A 19,989-nucleotide genomic window follows, 5' to 3' on the forward strand; every position below is an offset into this window, starting at 1 on the left:
GAAACACAAATACATAAACATCTGGACATTATAGAAAATTGTCTTTAGAACCTTCACTTTTGATTTACACAACTTTCCCCCGACCAAAAGAAACTCGTACACTAATTTCTTAATCACCCCCACCCCCCAAATTAAAAAAAATATATATATATAAACTTTGTTTCTAAATTGAATATTGTGTGGTGTGCTGTGGAGTGCAGTCCATCACAAATATGTTATTACATAATTATATAATAATAATATTTAAGAAAAAATTTGTTGAAGGTCATAGATTAATTAAGTGAGGCCCCCATTACACCTGTTTTATTTAAGATTAATGTGTGACCACTTCAACATCTTCATTACCTCTTTTCAGGAACTTTGGCCTAAATAGGATCTTCCTAAATCTGCTCTTTCTGCCTTCAATAATAATAATAAATCCTCTCTTTTCGATGTTGGGCTGTTTAGAGCCATTTTTCAGCCCAATTTGCTCTTGCAGACACCATTCTACTACTTCTTCTTTCTTATTTATTTTTCAAAATTAAAAATTTAATTAATAAGTTTTTTTATATCACAAACATCAAATAGCAATTTTCTCTAATTAAAAAATGATTTCTAATTCTGGAGGAGAATATGATATTTCTTTTAAATATTATGGACCAAAATGCAGACAAATTTGAGGAAAGCAAAAGTTTTTTTTTAATTGAATTAAGCAATATCAATGGGTAAGAGTATGCTTGTAAAGCTTGGTTTGCTACTTTATCTTGGATGCTATGAGCCCATAGGGTGGCCTATGATCTAGTCTAAGGTCAATGTCTCCTTAGCCACTACCTTTTCATAGGGTAAAGCAGGCAATGGTGGGATTAGTAAAGCTTATCCTTACAGTTACGAGAATGCTCCATTTTTGTTCACATTATAGCACATAGGCCGTCAGGACAATAGTAGGCTAGAAGATAGATTCTAGTTCAAAATCAGAATTAAATTGTTTTAATATTTAAAAAAATTATTTTTTAATCCTATATTTATAAAATAATTTATTAATTAATTTCTTAATTTTAATAAATATATTAAAATATTTTTAATATTTAAAAAAAATAATTAATGCATTCATTAATTTTAATCATTAAATATTATAAAAAATTTTAAAATATCCTAATAAAAAAAAATTAATTAGTAAAATTCTTATAAAATTGACTAACTAACAGATTTTTTAAAATTTTAAAAATATTTTAATATATTTTTTAAAATTTAAAAATTAATTAATAAATATTCTCATGTCATAAGGACTAAATAATAAATTTTCCTTAATTTTAAATTAAAATCAGATCAAAATCAGTTTGGAATTACATGTACTTATACAACAACAACAAAGAACTTCATATAAAATTACGAATGGCAAACTACTGCACAAATTTCTGCAAGAAATTTTCACATCTTATGGAGAAAATTGTTGTGATCATTGGTTTTTAATCATTTAAGTGTCTCATCAGTTGGTAACTGGCAAACCTTTGAGTACATCCCGTAGAGCGTAGTAATGGCTATCACACTTGTGGTCTGAGATTATGTTGCTAGAGAGCACTATCCTCTGGAAATGTTCACCTGGATGCCTCTTCCACATTGTGAAAACTTCCACCTCTCTGCCACTTCTGCTGTAAGCATTAGTGTCTATGTTTCTCTTTAGATGGTAAATGGTACCTGGAACTAATAACTCCTCTGGCACTGTACAACCAGCTCCTTCCTTTTTCAAGACAGAATCATCGTCTATTGTAGTTTTAGAAGTTGGATTTTGCAATTGCTTATGGTTGGGACTGTCTGTCAAAGACACCAAAGCAGAAACATTCGACTATTTAGTAAAAGAAATAAAAATGTCTAAACATAATCTGTACACAAACCAATATGCAGTTGCATTAGCAGAAGTGGATTATATCCCCAGGCGAACTTCACCTACAAAGTCAGAAGTTTGAATCCTGGAGTCACCATTGTTAAGAGGGTTTTACCTGAATACCACCCTCAGTTGAAGTGTGGCTTAGTCCTATCCGCGGGACACCACGTGGTGCAAACCCAAAAAAAAAATGTCTATAGAATAATGCATTTGAAACTAAATAAATACTCAATATGCAACGTCTGTGTCTGGAGGACTAGTCAAGTTTTAGCTCTACCTAGAAGGGCAATTGCACTTCATTTGAAGCATAATAATTCCCAAACAGAAACTTCATAGTTCTCTAACCTTTGCCATCAAATTAATTAATTTTACAGGCCTATTAAAAGCCTCACTCCATCACTTGCAGAAAGGAACTTCAATTCTAATATCTTGCCTCCTAACAGCCACAAAAATTATATTATTTTGAAGCCACATAATTTACAAAACTTTATTCCATCTTGTTGTAACTCAAAGTCTAAATTCCCATATTTTGCAATTTCTTAATGTCCACAAAAACATGGGAATATTGTACTCGAAAGATAATTCCAATAGAATACCAACATCATAGAAACAGTTGATTAAGCTCCACGATCATAACGTTTTAGCAACACCTGGGACCCAGCAAGATGAACTTACCAGGAGAATTCTTGCTGCTCCTGAGCTTTGCATAATCAGCGAGTTTCCAAGCTACATCTTGGACAGAAGATACAACATGCTTCGCATTTGTGACCAATCCTATGACACTTTTCCAGTCTTCCTTTTCAATGACACTCATCCTGTACAGATAGCAAAGAATCATGAGGAGGAAAAAACTTGATGCCCAAAACACTAGCCTCAATCTTCTGTAATTGAGTTTTGATAGAGAAGTGCTCCATAAGTCTATGAAAAACTAAAAATTGGAGCCTTCATGTAAGTTATCATTTTTTCTATACTGCTCCTCAATGAATCATTTACAGCTTTTAATAAAATACTCAAGACTGGGATGCAACATGCAGGCAGAGATGTGAATATCCTTGTGTAAAAGGCATACAATACAAACTTCTCACAGTGTGTTATACACCTGAGTAGAAGAGCTGAGGTTGTGTATAAAAGGGAATAAGATAGGTAGCGTGACAGACTTTAAGTAGTTAGTGGTTAGCAATTATGAGAAGAACTGAAGTGGTTGAGTTAGTTAGAGAGTGGTGAGAACTGTTACTAGAGAGATCTAAAGCTGTATAATAGCACCTATTCTAAATCGAGAAGCTATTCCGTAATATAATCAATGAAATTCTCATTCGTCTCTCTGTCTTTTCTCTGCTTCTGTTCTTGTTCTTTCCTCTATATTCTCAGCTATAATGAGTAAAGGGTTCTGCAACATAACAATTGGTATCATAGCAAAAACCAAGGTTTAATCAATTAAATATCTATTCTCTTTTCTCTCATGCTCTCTAGTTTTGCTTCTGTTCCATATCTTTGTCCCATTCTTTCACTTAGTTATTCCTCAATTCCAGCTGTAACTGAATAGTTAGGGTTCTTATGCTTAATACAAACCCTAACACACTCATACGTAGTTACAAGCCAACAAGCACAACAATAAAGAAATCACTACCAAGTTGTCAACCATGAAAAGGGGGTAAATGAATTAATCTCCATTTATGGCCTAAATTGGAAGGAAAATTTGGACACAGATGTAGCCTTCAGTGTTACACCAAAGTCCAAGACTCAAAACTGCATTCTTATGGCTACATGTGCAAGCCTGCTATTATTTATTTTGTAATCCCAATCTTGTGAAACATTAATATAGAGTGTTTACAAATCAGCATCAAAAGATCACGCCTTGCAATCTACTTCCAGAGAAAGCTATTCCAATTGCTCAGAATCTACACTAAGAATTGCTTATTCTCATTTCTCAACATTGCTAGGAATTGGATTGTTTGGTAGGAGAAACATCCATAGGTAGTGATTTTGGATTCCACTTCCATAGGCATATAACTAGAGTAAGAAGATGAACTTTACAAGTAACTTTTATTCTACAGCATGGGAAGTCACACTTCAGAAGTTTGCAATATCCCTAAATTGATATTCTAAACAAGTCAAATTTGTACTATATGCTCAGATTAGACCTTGTAAAGCAACATTATATCTTTTCGCTCTCGTACCTATTTGTTTGATTCAAGCAGGTCTCTGTTCTCAACATAAAATAAGTAAAGTTGCCTTTGCCTTCATATACTCACCAATCAGTTTGCAGAATTTCATTCCTTAACCTTGCTAGAGAAGCTGCACTTAACCTGGGTACAATGTCATCCTAAAAACATGAAAATTAATAAGCCATAAGGATTAAGGATAGAGAAAAGAGACAAGAATCAAACTGAGGAAGAATCAATATAGTGAGAAAATTCCACTTTCTAGTTGTTTAAGGGGGAATTCAAAAAAGCTTCACTAGCCAACACAACCATTAGTTAATCAAGTACATTTCCCCACCTGCATTACGACAGTTGTAACAAAATCAGCACAGCTTTCAGCAAGTTCTCTGGAGACACATGGTGGAGTTGCAAATCCAACAGCAGAAACAATATCAGGGCTAAAACCAAGTTCCTCATGTGACCTTTTTCGGAGCATGATTGCTAGCAAAGAAGCTATAGCAGCTCCAAGAGAGTGACCCACTAACCTTAATCTAAATCCCTGTGGAAAAATTAGATTCTCAAAAAATTTTATCGAAAAGCAAGCAGATAAGAGAAAAAATAGAAGAAGAGGATAGCAGTAGGGTATAGAAAGAAGTCTGATGTACAAACAGAGTACATAAAATAGGGGAGGTGAGAATATAGTTTCCTAACTACCTCATATTTCTTCAAGCACTCCCTTATGGTTCCCATCTCATGAGTAAGAAACCAACGAGCAGCTTCAGCTGTGCCAAAGTGGGTTGAATATCCTTCAAATGTGACTTCTCCATCACTTGAAGAAACAATGTCAGTTATAATGTCATAGACTGTGTGAGTTCCACGAATTCCAAAAATTATGAGTTTCTTGCGAGGATCAATCCCTATGTAATAACCAGGCCTCATCACACTGGAATCTTTTACAAATTTAAGAATATTGCTTTCAAGAAGCATGCTGTTCCTTGCGAGCCAAAAAGCATCGTCCTTATAACAACCTTTTGCTAACTCAATGTGATAAATGAGATCTTGGACCTACACCAGGAAGTAATTATTTTATGTAAGCTCTATATTGTAGAATAAAGCAAGTTGATATAATATTAACCCAATAAGCAGCTGATATACACAAAAGGTATGGATTAAAAAAATGTATTCCATAATGAAGAAGCAATTCTAACACCTTATTTAGAATGCATTTCTCACAAGAAAAAAATGAATTCTATTAATATAATTCAATTCGTTTCTATTAAAAAAAAAAATTCTGTTGTTTGGAATAAATTTTAAGAAGGTAGAATTCAATTGAATTATTTTGTTTTACACTAATGAATAATGAAATCAAATTGATTTATTTCAATCATTATTTTTATTATTTTCTAAACTATACATAAATATTATGCTACTAAATATAATCATTTTTATCACATCGAAAATACTATTTTGAAAAACCGTTATTAATATATTTGACAATATTTAAAATCTAAATTTGCATAATTTTTTTTTACCATAAAAAACAACATAAATTAAAGTGGACTCTCTTTTTTAAGAGATTAACAACATTATATAATAAATTTCTTAATATCAATTATAAATACATTAAATTATTAATACTCAATACTAAAAAATTAAATTATAAAAAAGCAGTTTTTAATTTAAGAAAAAACACAAGGAAATTTTAAAATAAGATAACTAAAAAAACAAAGGATAAAAGGAAAGAAAAAGAATGGAGTTTTCAAGATGCAACGGCTAATTAAGTAATTTTGATATAAATAGCATTAGTAAAATCATTTCTTGCAAAATCTTAACAATTTTGATAAGATTTATTTTTAATTTAGAATTGTTTTGACAAGAATTATTTTTAATTCAAATTCAATTCTCATAAGAATTCAATAGAATTGAATCCTTACGCTATGAGTTTTACCAAACACAACAGTTGGGAAAGAAGAATTTAATTCATTTGAATTTTCTCAAAATCATCCATTCCAAACAAAAGGTAAAAGGTTATGTAATTACTATTAACTCTGAAGAGACATGAACACCCTTAAAATCCTCAACTGGATTTAAGGATGATTGTCGAAGATAAATAAGATATAGACCAATTGTAAGATCACTCAAGCTCCAACCCTCAATCGCAATCTTGCTCCGCTGAATGCTTGCAACGATCTCCATAAGAGATCGACCACTAGGAGGGGTTTTGTTTCCAAGTCCATTCCCTGCACATTGGAACATTGAATAACCCTCCATGATCATAGGGCAAACTAGAAAAATGTGCCAGGAAATATTTTACAAAACACTGGAACACACTAATAATTTTAGTACTGAAAGAGGGAATACTAAAGGATGTATAAGAAACAGAATTCAGCCATATACAGAATCAAAAGGTGAAATGGCAGGGAGGATAGATAATTTGATGCAAAATTATATGGATTAGAACTTGAGCAATGGCACAAGTCAACAATTTACATGAAGATTTATCATCTTTTAAACAAGACTAGGTTCATTACAACAAGGGATACCATGTCAAAACTGTCTCATGTAGTAAAGAAAAGCCATATTCTTAGGAGAAGGAGAAGGATAATTTCATAGCATCAAATCAGTCAGCAGAGCTCACTTACACAGTTGCAAAGCTGGTTCAAGAGCCTTTGTAAGCCAAGCAAGCTCTAACCTCCACTTATTATCACTCAGATCTTTACCAGAATTATATCCAAGTCCAGTTTTATAGTCTGTCATTTTATCAAGTTTAGGCCTTGAAGAAACTTGCGCTGCATTTTTTGCTTCTTTCACTACATCTGCTTCTCCCTTATCAGGTTTTGACATTTGTGATTGACATCGACTCAAAACTCCATAGACAAACCTTTGGTATGTTTTTTGTCTCTTGATCAAATTTGTGTAATCTGCATAGCAACACAAGGAAACAAGAATCCCAAATGATCATACAAATTAACAATTACATACCGCTGGTATGAGCAAACTAAACTCTAAGATAAATATTATCCATGAACATCATCAAATACTTCAACTTCAAACATACACTTTACTGTTCTGACTTCTGACAGGCTTCATTTATGAAAATAATTGTCCTTCTCACTAGTTAGATATAGTGTCCATTATTTACTTAAGAGACAAACAAATTTATCCAATTGTTACACCTTTGAGGCTCTGTGCAACAAATGGCCATTGATTAGGCCATTACTCATAGCCCAAAGTAGAACAACGATGCAAGTAACCTCTTTTTTTTTTCCCTTCCTTTCAATATCTATAATCTAAGAACGTTTTCTGCTTTAGACTCCATTGCGTGCTCATAAGACATTTCAAAAATGCTAAAAACAAGTAATATGCTTCCAAACTTGCAAAAAGCGGCTTGCTTTTCAAGACAATCACTGAACTTCATGAAATCCCATTACCAAACATTACATGTTATTTATCAATTTTTTCTAGGAGCAGCAGGTTTCCTAGTCTGCTCTCTCTGGTTGTTTTACATGGAAAGCAAAGAATTAATCACAGGAAAATCGATTAAGTGTCAAAATGAACATCATTTTATGAAAATTTTCACCAACTGAAGTAGAAGATCAAAGCACAAAAAATTTCAATTTAAACGAGAAGAAAGCAGCTAAAGAGCATTTGCAACTGAATTCAACTCACGGAAAATAGAAAAAAGAGAGCCAAAGAATGCACTTACACAATTCTTGGAAGAAGCGCTTCATAAATCTATTTGCCATTTCGAGATACAGAATCGCAGACACGAATGACTATGTATATTATTAGATGACGACAAGGATGGAGTTACGTGGCTATTGTCAGAGCGCGACACAGGCTGAATAATGACAAGATAAGGGCGGTTATTTGACTTAGCTTATAGACTGGTTAGCGGCCGCCGTGGCGGTGAATTAGCAGGTGCGGAGAAGAGGAAGTGGAGGAAGAAGAGGCAAGGGACAGAAGGCTAATTTCGTCATTATGTTATAGATAAAAGGGCATTATCGTCACTCAGAAATTAATTACTCATTCGGGCTGAGGTTGGATCGGGTTATTGGGCTAGGATTGTTTGCAGTCTTAAACTCTTAATCTTGTAGGGCCGAAATCCAAAATGGATCTAGGAAAACGACAGCGTTGTGGTTTCTTTAAAATCTCTTTCCCTATAAATAACTTCACCTAGGGTTTCAGCATTCCATTCCAGTTCCGGTCCACTTGTCTCTGGAGCCCTATATAACCCGCCGTTGTTCGCCCACTCGGCCGGCAACAGGCCTACCAGCAACTTCTAAATCTCAACTTCTCGTAACGTTAATGAACTTCATCTGGTAGTTGTTTAATTTTCTATTGTGTTTTCTTTTTTGGTAAAAATGAAAAGTATTGTGAAGAGAATGAGATGATGATTATGATATGTTTCCCTATTGGTTTGATTGCCGAAATGATGGCAAACATTCTGTATTAGCTCTATCTGATCATTCTCTTTCACATTATGCTAACTTTGTTTTATACCTAAATCAGGTCATGTGTCTTCTATTGATTTGTCAAGTTTTTTCTGAGAATGAGATGATGATTTATTTGTGTTTCCCTATTGGTTTGATAGCCGTGATGATGGCATCTTCCAATGTATTAGCTCTATCTGATCATTCTCTTGGCTACTGACTTGACTGCTTAACTTTTGACTTAGATTTGAGAGTTAAATGTTAATCATATTTTGTCTTCATTGTTAAGGGTGAAATGATGATTATAATATGTTTCCCTATTGGTTTGATCGCCGAAATGATGGCAAACGTATTAGCTCTATCTGATCAATCTTCTCTTCTCTGTGTGTAACTATGTATGAAATTATGGTAGTAGGTTTGTTTCAAAGAAGTGGTATTGTGAATAATGCACTGTCCTTGCATAAAATGCACTAAATTATTATCTCCCCTTTTCTAATAGATTGCGGTAGAACCATTTGAAAAGAGATTTGATTTTACATAATATGGATATTTATATACTTTTGTTTTTAGCTGTCATTGCTTTTGTTATTAATGTTTATGGTGTTTTGATCATTTATAGTTTTAACTGCATTCTAACCGCTCTTGCTTTCCACTATTTATGAAAAAATAGATCTGAGTGGTTTCTCATTTCTCTTGCTGTGCTTGTGCTTGCCGTTATTCTTTGCTTATTCTAGAGGCAATTGGATGTTTGGTCCCTGTTAATCTTCTTTTCAAGGTACTTGAGGAACTGCATTTTAGTTCCTAGTCCTTAATGTGCTTGACACAGTCAAATGGGCCTAGAAGAGTTTAGGTTGTAGATATACTTGTAGTTGTGGATAACTTTTGTGTGGGACTGGAGCACTTGTTCTTTATATGGCATAATTGTGGGCTTCATTTCTGGGGATCACCGTTTTTGCTGCATAATAAGCTCCCCTTCAACATATGCTTAATGGTATTTATAAAATAAGATTTTGGCCTTTTAACACTGTAGTCAAGCACAATTGCATGGCATCAGGTTAGAGGTGCTGGAGATGGAAGTAAACATATGGCACCCTTTGTTGTCCTTGGCATTGTCTTGTACACTGGAAATTCAATTTCTCATGTAGTCGGGTATTTTGGTATCGAAATGTGATTAAGGCCAGAATTCCATGTCATTGAGATGGATATGAAACAAACAATGGAAACCCTTGTGAAAATTTTCTTACCAAAGTTATGTTTACATGTATCTTACCTTTTATCATTTCAAATCTAAATGAAAGTTGTTCTCATTATCCTTTCTCTTTGGTGGTAGTCAACTACTGTAAAATGGTTGTAAGAAACATTTCTGCTTATTTTTTTTATTAATTTTTATATTTGGAATGAAAAAAATTCAGTTTTTTCAAACTTTGGAAAAGATTTCACTTCAAAGAAACACAATGTATGTATTATTATTTAAGAATTTATTTTCTTCTATTTTATATTTTATTCCGAATGAAGCCTAATATCATTTGTCCCTGGCATTTGATAGAATAAAACCTCTGGCCGATCTGTCTCACAATCTTGCATACCCATCAATGGAAGTATTCCAAGCAACTCTCTTCTTTTCAGGCATCTACGAAACAATCTCGTCTTGGGAATGGAAATCCCTCCTACCGGGTCCGTTAATAAACTTACAAATGGATGAAAAATATTATTTTCAACATAAATTGATTATTATAATTTTATTTTATTTTGAAAATAAACTTACTGTTATTTTGTCAAATGGATATTTAAAATATTTTTTAATATTTAATACAAATTAATATTTTATGATGGATATAATTAAAAAGTTAATAAAAGATTATTTATATAAAATAAAATAAATTAAAATTATGGTATGGAAGGGTCTAACAATAAATATAAATTTAAAAAAAATATATAGATATAATATGAATAGTATCGATACTAAATATATAACTAATTTAAATATTAAAAAGTTGGTACAAAATATGGAATACTTAATATATTTGTTCATATATATATATATATATATATTAATAATATAGACAGGGAAAAAAGTTACTTGGGGATATTTGATTTTCTTTAGTACCCATGGTATTGTAATAGCCAAGTGCTTTACTGTTAATGGCATCCATTAGAGCTCAAAAAATGTATAATGTGGATAGTTACAGAAAATCTTTTAATATGAGCTATGTTAATTTTACGAAATGCATGTCAGTTTATCAGACATGAATTTATTTTGATTATAACTGATGTATGAATTTACTTTTTGAAATCAAAACAATAAAATGACATTTAAAAAATTACAAAATTTTATAAAATTAAATTCAACTACACATATAAAATCTTATACGTCATTGGGTGTATCAATAAATAAATAATATATACAGCTGATCATAACCTTTTCATTTTTTTTTTTTGGAAATGGATAACCTTTTCAATTTTATAAGCAATATTTCAGTTCTCAGCATATACATAAAATTGAAAGTTTCGAATTGGGTTATTGCATTGAATATTATTGTGTAATCACTCATTATAGACAAAATTATTAAAATTTTCCATCTGGGTATCGGCTAAGACTGCAAAATCTACACGACCAAGAGAAATGCTTGGAACAAATATTGGCTTTGTATCAATGGAAGCATATACACATTCCGTCTCTTCAATCTTAGAGAATTGCTTTAATTGGCTTGCTAATCCACGGAGTGTTTTTGAGAGAGAAAAACTCTTATTCGAATAGATTTAGGAATTGAAAAATGATTTTAACAATAAAGTGTATTATTTCTGTTGCTGCCGTGATGATTTTGATTGATAAAGCATGCAGATCAAACCGTTAGTCGCTGCGGCTATAGTTGTCAACTCAAGGGCATTGAGCACAGAAACATACATTTGTATTGAGAAAATTAAATGCTTTTGTTAGACAACAAAATTATTTTAATAGACTCTTTTATTTTATCTTCATTATGCACTGCACCTTGGTGAATCCAATTTAATTTTCAATTTAACGCAAAAATAAGAAAATTAAGAAATTAAACTTTTTTAATATTTAGGTAGAATAAAAAAATCCAACATAAATTTCTTGATTTTTCATCTAAATCAATGATTAAGAAATTTTTTACTTAATTTCAAAGGAAAAAAAAAAAAAAGAATTGTTTCACTTAAAAACATTTTTGTTTTTTAGATTAAATTGACTCTTAACATCCCAAAAAATACACGAGTGAAATTAATCTGCAACCTTGAAAAATTAGAGGTTATTGAAGATAACCATAATTGGTTTAGCAATCATGATATGCTTCATAAGCTTAACGCTTAATAAGAAATAATATATTTTTTAAAAACAATTACTATAATGAAGAAACTTATTAATTATTTTTTTAATTTTAAAAAATATATTAAATATTTCTAATTTAATTAATTTTTTATATTAATTTTAATAGTTAAATATTTTATTATTTAATCTCTACTATTTAAAAAAATTATTAATTAATTCATTAAATTTATAAAAAATTTATTAATTAATCATAAATTTTTTAAAATATTAAAAATATTTTAATATATGTTTAATAAAAACTAAATAGTGAATTTTTTTTCATTTTTCATTTTTTTTTAAATGGTACATTGCAAAAGAAGAAATGTAAAAAGCCAAATTTCCCTTAAATTATATGGCAGACTGAAAAACCAAATTTCAATGTTCATGAACAGTATTCCATTTATTTAATTTTATCAAACAAATGCTAGTTTAAGGATAAAGTTGGATCGATGGATGAAATTTGACATTTTAAACCTGACTGCATGGTACAAGAACAAATTTAGCATTTAAAAAAAAAAACTGTCAACATTTGCTATTAGTAAACTTTTAGATTTGTGAAGAAACAAATTAAGAGCTGAAAATTGAAATTAGGCAAGAATGATACTTTATTTAACCTCGCTACATTATATCTTAACTTTCACACAGGTGATGGTTTTCAATCCAGGGGGCAAAAGGGATGCTAATCTCTTCCCATAAATGCTTATCTTCATTTCTTTGCTTTTCCTTTTTATTTCAGGAAAAGGGGAATACAAACAAGAATCACAACCAGAAAAAAAAAAAAAGCCAAGCAAAGATCACAAACGAGTCAATGACTCACTATTTTACACAGGAGCAACACAATAATCTCCAGGAGCTGACTGGTCTTTGTTGCTAGTTTGAAGTCTTAGGTTGCAATATCTGCACCAGTGACCATAAGATATCCATTCTGTGGATCACTCTGTTGTCTTGTCCCTGTAATTTTTCATAATACAATATTAGTTCTGAATCAAAAAAAAAAAATTCATTCCCTAACTTATTTCAAGTCCTCAACACATTTTACTGTGAGCATATTTCAATTTATGCCAGATCAATTGCAAATTAATCCGGCTTTTCATATTGATCAAAATGCTCTATGTTAAGCCATCTAGGCCTAAGCCAGGTGGTTTTGGAAGAGCTGGGCTGTGTTGAGGGTTAAAGTAGAAATCGCAGGCTCAAGCCGGTCAAGCATCAATGATACTAAAAGAACAAAGAGATGCTACCTTATAATCTTCTTGGGAAGCAATTAGCGCCTCTCCCATTGGTATATGCAATTAAAATAAGCAACTAAGCACTGATTCCTATATCGGCGTAAAATATTCTAACAATACCATTCATGGGAATTCTGTAGATAAATTTAATATATATACATGTTTGAAATAATGTTGTTAATAAGGTATTAGCCAAAACTTCATAGATGAAGAGAGAGAATGCATGTGTTGTTCTACACTGTGCAATATAATTGATATGGCAGAACTCTGATCCTACCTCAACCATGAAACATATCCATATCTTCTCACCATGCACTTCTGTGATCCCTTTTAAGATTGTCAGACCCAAGCTTCTAACAGCTTCTGCTATCTCAAGAAAATGACTGCATTCCTCGCATAGCATCTGAACAGTCGATCAAAATATTTCCAAACATTACGACTAAGCACAGAATTGAGGGATATTGTCCTCAGGCACACTTAGATTTGCTGTGCCTCCTTTTTCCCTTTCTTTTTCTTTCTACTTTGATGTCTTGTATTCTTAAATTTCTCAATTTATTTCGTTCTTGTTTTTATTTTATTTTATTTTTTAAATTGTTTGGTGTGATAAAGATGGTGTGTGTGAACCAAGAGCATGGATAATGAGAGAGAAAAATACTGAAGTGGAGTAACTTTATATTAGGAGCTTATGCTTGAATAAAATAATGATTGGACATGAAACTAACCTCTACAAGCATCTGCCCATTTTTGTTTAGGTTCTCTACTACAATTGAAGAAACTTTTAGGTGGCCTCCCACCTCCACCGCCCAGCTTGAACCCTTTTCATAGTTAGAGGTGTCCGTTCCCTTTTGACACATCTGTAAATTCAGTAATAGGATGTAGCAGAAGAACAATCAAGCTGAAAAAGCATTAAATCCATAATAATATTGCATGTCATCCAATGGCAGATTGGTAAAACAGGTATTTATAGTGTCAATGAATTTACTGAGAAGAAATTAGAACTATGCAATAACAGCTGTAGGTGCTTTACAGAAAGCATAACTCCAGAAACAAATAGAGACAGTGCACAGATCAAGTCACCAAATTTAAATTTTCTCTATTGAATGTATGGAGATCGTATTACATAAAAATCCTTTACAAAGTATCTTAGTCTTTACCTTTGATTCAGCACATTTATTGAGCTTGTCAGCATGCTTTGTGATGCTCTCTAAAAAGAGCATGTGTTTGATCGTGCGCTCCAGCAAGGAATCAATACTGCACTGTGCAATGTTATTGAAATCTTCAGTTCACACCTTGCAGGAACTTACAAGAATAAGAACTGTACCTACCACATCATCAAACTCAACTGGACCATAGGAAAGTTACCTTTGCACCATTGGGCACAAGCTCTCTCAGCTCCTTAATACGATCTTGAATCAGTTGTCTATCCCTTGGCCTAGGCCTGCAGTTTTCACCAGGTCTTGCCCTCTTTTTGTTATTCTTAGCTGGTTCTGAGTGCCTATCCAAACGTTCACTACAGGTACCCGGACAAGATGAAAATCCTCTAGAAGACATTGCGGCACAGACTCCTGTCGAGCTTGAGCAATTCTGTGTATCCTCCTCAACAACTGATTTATGATTACTTGCACCAGCTGAATGGATCATTTGTTTGTTCCTGCTAGAAGGCTCTGAAATTTTCTCAGTTGTTAACAGAGATTGCACTGACTTACAGACTGATCTCTCACTTTTCACATCACTACTGCTATAGCAAACTTTGCCTACTACTGCTTCTAGAAGATTTTCTGGACCAGTGTCAAATGTCATCTGGCTAGTACTTAACCCCTCTGGCACTTCAATACTGTTCCCGGCTTCAGTCTTCTCTGATTCACAATCAAAATAGCGACACCCTTTTGAAAAAGCTGGTCCTAGAGCTTCATGTAGCTCACAGCAAGCAGAGAACTTCAAAAATGTGTTAGAGGTACCTAAGTGACTTGACTCCGCTTGATACTCCAGCTTCTTCTCCAACTCATTTTTGATGTTCATATCTGAAATTTCAGGCATACCCATCACCCCACTTAGATAAACACCTGTGCTATCTGACTTAGGTACATCACAAACAGTAGAGTCAAGGAGGTTGACAGGGTAGTTCGCAGGATCAGCTCCAAACTTCTCGTTAGGAAGTATAACATCACATAACGTTGTACTATCCTTAACAGAATTATTAAAATGAGGAGTTGCATTGAGTTTTGATGCTTTGCCTGGATCTTTCCAAACATTAGTCCCCCCTCCACAATTATGGTCATCTACAAAATCTATTCCTACCTGATTTTGCTGCTCCAAACAGGAAATATCAGATCTAAGCTGAAGAAATTTGACACTCTCATCATTCATTAGTGTTGATGGTACATGCTCGCAACATTTATTTACCACTTCATCTTCTGTGTTCTGATGTATAGCAGGAACGGAACAAAAATAAGAATTATCACATTGTTTTTGTAAATAAGGAAACATAGGCAACTGATTTGGCCCCTCTTTGTCTGTAGCTGTATCTAGATTGCACAGACTGCCAGGAACAACCTCTGATTCTGAATCCAATCCTTTTGTAGGTAAATCTGGCTGAAAGAATGAAAGCACTCTATTATTACCACAACATCTCACATTTTCATGTCTCATTGTGAAAACAGAAAACTAATAAAATTTGAGGCACGCTCATGTGCACTTGCACAAAGAAATTAGGAGAGCCTGAGATGTTTACCATATATAAAGAACTCTTCATACTGTATTGCAGTAGATCAGTAACGTGCCCAACTGAGGAATCTTGAAGGGATAAAAAGACATCTTTTATATGGGTTACCAGCTTCACATCCTCAGCAACCTGCTCCAATCAAATGGAAACAGAAAAAAGAACCTATATTTAATAACGTTTAGGTGATAAGCTTATATATATATAATGTATTTCACATGTTTTGCTAGGAAATAACCCAAGCAATAAACCAAATCAGACATAACAAAAAACTGAATTTCAGAGACTCAATACATTGAGATATTACCCCAGATCGAGCAGAAAAGATACTGTTATAAAATTAGATACCTGAGACACATAAGAATTTAGACTGCAAGATACATGAAACCGTTATTATTTCTTTACATAGAGGCCTTTTGAGCCAAGAGTCCGAGGGTCATTAACGTATAGCATGAGATTCAATAGGGTAAAATTTCAGTAACTTCAAGTTTTCAATAATTAAGTACTAAACTTGAGGAGAAGTAAGTTTAGTACACGGTTTTCCGGCTGTAATGATCTCCTGATCTCAAGGCACAACTAGTAGGAAGGATTAGAAATAACAAATGAAAAAAGAGAGGGAAAGACCTGAAACAATGGCCCCAACTCATGTTACTTTGGACTCACATTTTACCTAACTTATCCTAGTAAATGACTATTTAATTAATCCAATTTGACACCTAGAATAGAGACGAATATGCATATGACATCAATCTCAGATCGAGGAATATGACTTATAAATCAAAATGAATAAACATCTGGAATGGGCAGCATTGAGACCCCTTTGAGCCTTCGTCAAGTAATAAAAAAAACTTTCAAGAGCTTCTTATGTTTGCAGCCTAATTTTTTTTTTTCTTTTAATGTACCAATACTGCCAAAACAGTTTATGGAAAATTGAGTTACCAGCACCATATGGATTCTGAATGAATCCTATAGAGAACAATTGCAAACATAATCTTAGAGTTCAAAGGTTAATGACCAAGTATGGATTTGACAGTGGATCAAAAAGTTTAGATATTGGCTTACTTTATTCAAAGAGCCGAGCTGTATAACTCCAAATGGAACAACAGGTACAACAACAATGGTCTGCAAAACAAACAAAAGATATTTTCATCTATATGTTTATATACAGAGAGACAGAAGGCAAACTACCATCAGCATGCAGCAAGACATTTTTTTTCTTATTTCTGATATCATCAGGACAGAAATTGAGAAAAACATGGATTGTGCCTACTAGACCATAGCTGATTCAACACAACAAATCATATAACTATAAAGAGTGCAAACAAGCCCAAAAGAATATTTCACATACAAAGCCATTAACCCAAAAAAATAAATACCTTAATATCATAATTTTCAAAAGCAATATAAAACAGTACATTCAGCATTATATAGAAAAGTGATGCCAATAAAAGGATGCCTTTTTTGAAAATGAGGCCTGGAGCACTGGGACAAGCTCATCAACTAAAAACATACTCCTTCCGTCCCATAATTTTTGTCTATCTTCTCTTTTTTAGTTGTCCCAAAATTATTACCCACTTTCCTTTTTTATACTATAATAACATATAAATTGTCTATTATAACCCTATTTAATTTTATTTTATTTCCAATAAACCTCTCAAAATATCTCTTAGTAGTTAATAAAATTTAATGCTTTTAAGATGGGTATAATTAGAAAGTTAATAAAAAAAATTACCTTAATTAATATATTTGAAAAAGCAAAGTGAACAAAAATTATAGGACAGATGGAGTATTTTATATGCACCAACTCCAAAAATGTCATTCACAAATTTTTAACTACTAATATGATGAAATGTGCACACAATTAGCCAAAATACAGCAAAAAGCCCCATTTGGTCATATTAGTAGCTAAAACTATGTGAGAGACTTTTTGGAATTGGTAAATCAAATATGCCTTTAGTTGACCAGCTTGTCTCGGTGCTCCAAACCCAACTTTCAAAGAGGTATTCACCAGGGTGATAATTAGAGATGAGAACATTAACTATCAGTAAGGTTGCAAGGAAATTGTGGGAAATAATATCAACATTAAACTGAAAGCAGGCATACCCTGATCCCAGCTGAAAATTGATTTTGCCAGCCATCTGATAACTGAAAAATTAACCCCAAGAAAATTCAGGAGTTAGGGGAAAGATAAAACAACATTTTCTATAGTACTTCAATTACCCATTTATTTTAACATTTTTCATTAGGAATGTAAAACTTTTTACATGAAACTATTACATAAAGGAAAGATAAACTTACCTCAAATGATGAAAAGGAACTGGTTACAAGCTTATCCGCAATGATCCATCGATGTTTTCCAGTAACAGCCACCTGTCCAACAATCCTGTAAAACAAAGGAAGTCTGATTTAAATGCTGATGAGCATAAAAATCCATGGAAGTGACATATACATGTTTCTGAAATTTAAATAAAAGTTCAACTGATCTACTATGGGAAACACACAAGCCCTAAACAAATAGTTCGGGAGGCACAGATGAAAATTCAAACATCTCCTGTTCTCCAAGAATTGCATGATGAATAGGGGGGGGAAAAAGAAGAAGTAACATGTTCATTCATGAATAAGGCCATACCCTTCCCCTAGAGAATATACATGATATGACATCTTCGCCACAGCTAATCCAAGCAGATCATGTGGATAACGCCCACTACACGAGTTTTCGAGTGTCTCACTGAAGCACTTATTCTCTAAAGGATCATGTTGCTCACAATTTTCATAGTAAGCATCTTCCCAAGTTAATACCCTGTGGAACATTAAAAATCAAACAAAATTAGAACAGAGTTTAAGGAACATATTATTGTACTGAAACTTCAACAAGGTACACTTCCTCACCGACTGCCATTCAGTATTAGATAAACTATTTTGAACATGGAAGAACAATATTTCCATAATTAGAAACGTGAGTAGTTGATAAGGTGGTCCTATTTTGTTCTCTTCCCTGAGAGTTCCAACACAGATTTCCCTTTTTTTTTTCTCAATTCGTCAATTCGGCCCATAAGAGAATATTCCGAAATTTCAAGCCAAATAATTAACAGAGCAAAATTTCCAAAATTTGACTATAACAGGAATCATCAAGCCATCTATGAACAAGAGCTACAAAATCATAAACATGCTCACGATTAAAAACAGCAAGCAACAAGTTAACTTACATGCGAGCTCGATGCTTGAGCTTCCAAAACACTGCATACTTCCACACGGTATTGAAGCAGAGGCTCCTCAATGTATTATGCAAGTCAGTACCCATCTTCCCTCAAAATTCCTAACTCCTCAAAACCAACTTTGTCAGTTAAACAAAAATCTCCACCAAAAACAAAACCCTAATTTCACCAAAGCTAGCTTCCCCTGTAAGAGCCTCTTCCTGCCTGTTTTCTCCGTAACCCCGCTCGTGCCTTTATCGGTGGTCCTACTGTAGCCAAAAGCAGACGATCCCTACCCATTCCTCACACCAGCCCCAACAACCAGGCTATAGAGCCCCCTGCTCTACTGAACTTCACTACTTCTCAGAAATCTCACAATTTGAAATCAAAAATCAAACTTGCAAGATCCATACCAAAGTTTTCAGAGCACAAATAGTTACTGCACTTAGCCATGGATTTTGTTAAAAGCTTCGCTCGTAAAATCAATTTAGAGCGACAGAGTTATAGCAAAGCCTCTAGCTTATATCGGACGACATGTAGAACTCAATTTTGTAAGCTCAATTTTGTCGGAAAAGAAAGAAATAATGAAGTTGAAACAGTAGAAATAAGCGATCAAGTGACTACAAAGCTTCAAAAAGGGGAGAATAAAGATTAAAACTTTTTGCTAAGACTAATGCAAACTGAAGCAAAGTTTGAAGCTTTCAACTCCATTCATTGCCAAAACTTAGACTTCAATTAAAGCAAAGGGAAGCTTTTTTTTTCTCACTGGTTCTGGAGAGAGAAAAGAGAGAAGCTTCAATGGCTTTTGGCTGAGCTTTGAGAAAGAGAAAGAAAGAGAGAGAAAAAGTGGAATGTTTTTTGTCAAGCAAACAACAAGAACACAATCAATGTAGTTGATTAATTTGGGATTTTATATACAGCAGCTACTTGGCGCACCCTGTTCATTTTAGCATTTTTTGACAAAAATGCTACAGGCAACATGTTCATCCTTGGACTTCATTTGAGTTGAGGTTATGGTCTTGGGGATTTATACTTATGGAAGCACAAAATGGGTTATGGGTTATGAGTACACTTTCCAAGTAGTGTC

The 19,989-nt window shown here is 33.2% G+C and overlaps 2 protein-coding genes and 3 non-coding genes across 10 annotated transcripts; 3 read left to right on the forward strand and 2 right to left on the reverse strand.

Moving 5' to 3' along the window:
* Positions 1 to 1,259: 1,259 nt before the first annotated feature.
* On the reverse strand, positions 1,260 to 7,967 carry LOC110627763. The gene is made up of 8 exons (XM_043962234.1): positions 7,709 to 7,967; positions 6,645 to 6,923; positions 6,043 to 6,242; positions 4,717 to 5,067; positions 4,361 to 4,561; positions 4,114 to 4,184; positions 2,537 to 2,676; positions 1,260 to 1,791 (listed from the first exon to the last, which is right to left on the reverse strand). The coding sequence occupies exons 1-8, from the start codon at positions 7,746 to 7,748 to the stop codon at positions 1,466 to 1,468; spliced, it is 1,608 nt and encodes a 535-aa protein (XP_043818169.1). The 5' UTR covers positions 7,749 to 7,967; the 3' UTR covers positions 1,260 to 1,465.
* Positions 7,968 to 8,385: 418 nt separating this feature from the next.
* LOC122721426 lies at positions 8,386 to 8,474 on the forward strand. The gene has a single exon (XR_006348105.1). It is a non-coding gene; the product is annotated as a small nucleolar RNA Z102/R77 (small nucleolar RNA).
* A 78-nt stretch (positions 8,475 to 8,552) lies between these two features.
* LOC122721427 lies at positions 8,553 to 8,642 on the forward strand. The gene has a single exon (XR_006348106.1). It is a non-coding gene; the product is annotated as a small nucleolar RNA Z102/R77 (small nucleolar RNA).
* Positions 8,643 to 8,723: 81 nt separating this feature from the next.
* On the forward strand, positions 8,724 to 8,807 carry LOC122721428. The gene has a single exon (XR_006348107.1). It is a non-coding gene; the product is annotated as a small nucleolar RNA Z102/R77 (small nucleolar RNA).
* A 3,543-nt stretch (positions 8,808 to 12,350) lies between these two features.
* On the reverse strand, positions 12,351 to 19,989 carry LOC110628274 (transcription factor bHLH155). 6 transcript variants are annotated; one of them, XM_043948815.1, is made up of 11 exons: positions 18,915 to 19,989; positions 18,338 to 18,508; positions 18,007 to 18,091; positions 17,812 to 17,853; positions 16,771 to 16,830; positions 15,721 to 15,840; positions 14,352 to 15,581; positions 14,144 to 14,245; positions 13,712 to 13,831; positions 13,267 to 13,392; positions 12,351 to 12,714 (listed from the first exon to the last, which is right to left on the reverse strand). In XM_043948815.1, the coding sequence occupies exons 1-11, from the start codon at positions 19,007 to 19,009 to the stop codon at positions 12,634 to 12,636; spliced, it is 2,232 nt and encodes a 743-aa protein (XP_043804750.1). In that variant the 5' UTR covers positions 19,010 to 19,989; the 3' UTR covers positions 12,351 to 12,633. The 6 variants fall into 6 exon arrangements, 4 of the variants coding, with proteins under 4 accessions (XP_043804750.1, XP_043804749.1, XP_043804751.1 ...); XM_043948814.1 differs by having other exon boundaries at positions 13,712 to 13,843; XM_043948816.1 differs by lacking the exon at positions 17,812 to 17,853 and having other exon boundaries at positions 13,712 to 13,843.

Source organism: Manihot esculenta, chromosome 12 (assembly GCF_001659605.2).
Source record: "Manihot esculenta cultivar AM560-2 chromosome 12, M.esculenta_v8, whole genome shotgun sequence".
Lineage (NCBI taxonomy): Eukaryota > Viridiplantae > Streptophyta > Magnoliopsida > Malpighiales > Euphorbiaceae > Manihot > Manihot esculenta.

What these genes read in the sequence shown, in the direction of transcription:
- LOC110627763 (XM_043962234.1), bottom strand. Translation starts at nt 7,748, where the DNA reads ATGGCAAATAGATTTATGAAGCGCTTCTTCCAAGAATTGT. An exon ending in AGTGCTTGAAGAAATATGAG is followed by an intron (nt 4,562 to 4,716) that starts GTAGTTAGGAAA and finishes ATTTTTCCACAG; the next exon opens with GGATTTAGATTAAGGTTAGT. An exon ending in TTACAACTGTCGTAATGCAG is followed by an intron (nt 4,185 to 4,360) that starts GTGGGGAAATGT and finishes TCATGTTTTTAG; the next exon opens with GATGACATTGTACCCAGGTT.
- LOC110628274 (XM_043948814.1), bottom strand. Translation starts at nt 19,009, where the DNA reads ATGGGTACTGACTTGCATAATACATTGAGGAGCCTCTGCTTCAATACC. An exon ending in GTTCCTTTTCATCATTTGAG is followed by an intron (nt 17,854 to 18,006) that starts GTAAGTTTATCT and finishes TTAATTTTTCAG; the next exon opens with TTATCAGATGGCTGGCAAAA. An exon ending in TGAAGAGTTCTTTATATATG is followed by an intron (nt 15,582 to 15,720) that starts GTAAACATCTCA and finishes TCATTCTTTCAG; the next exon opens with CCAGATTTACCTACAAAAGG.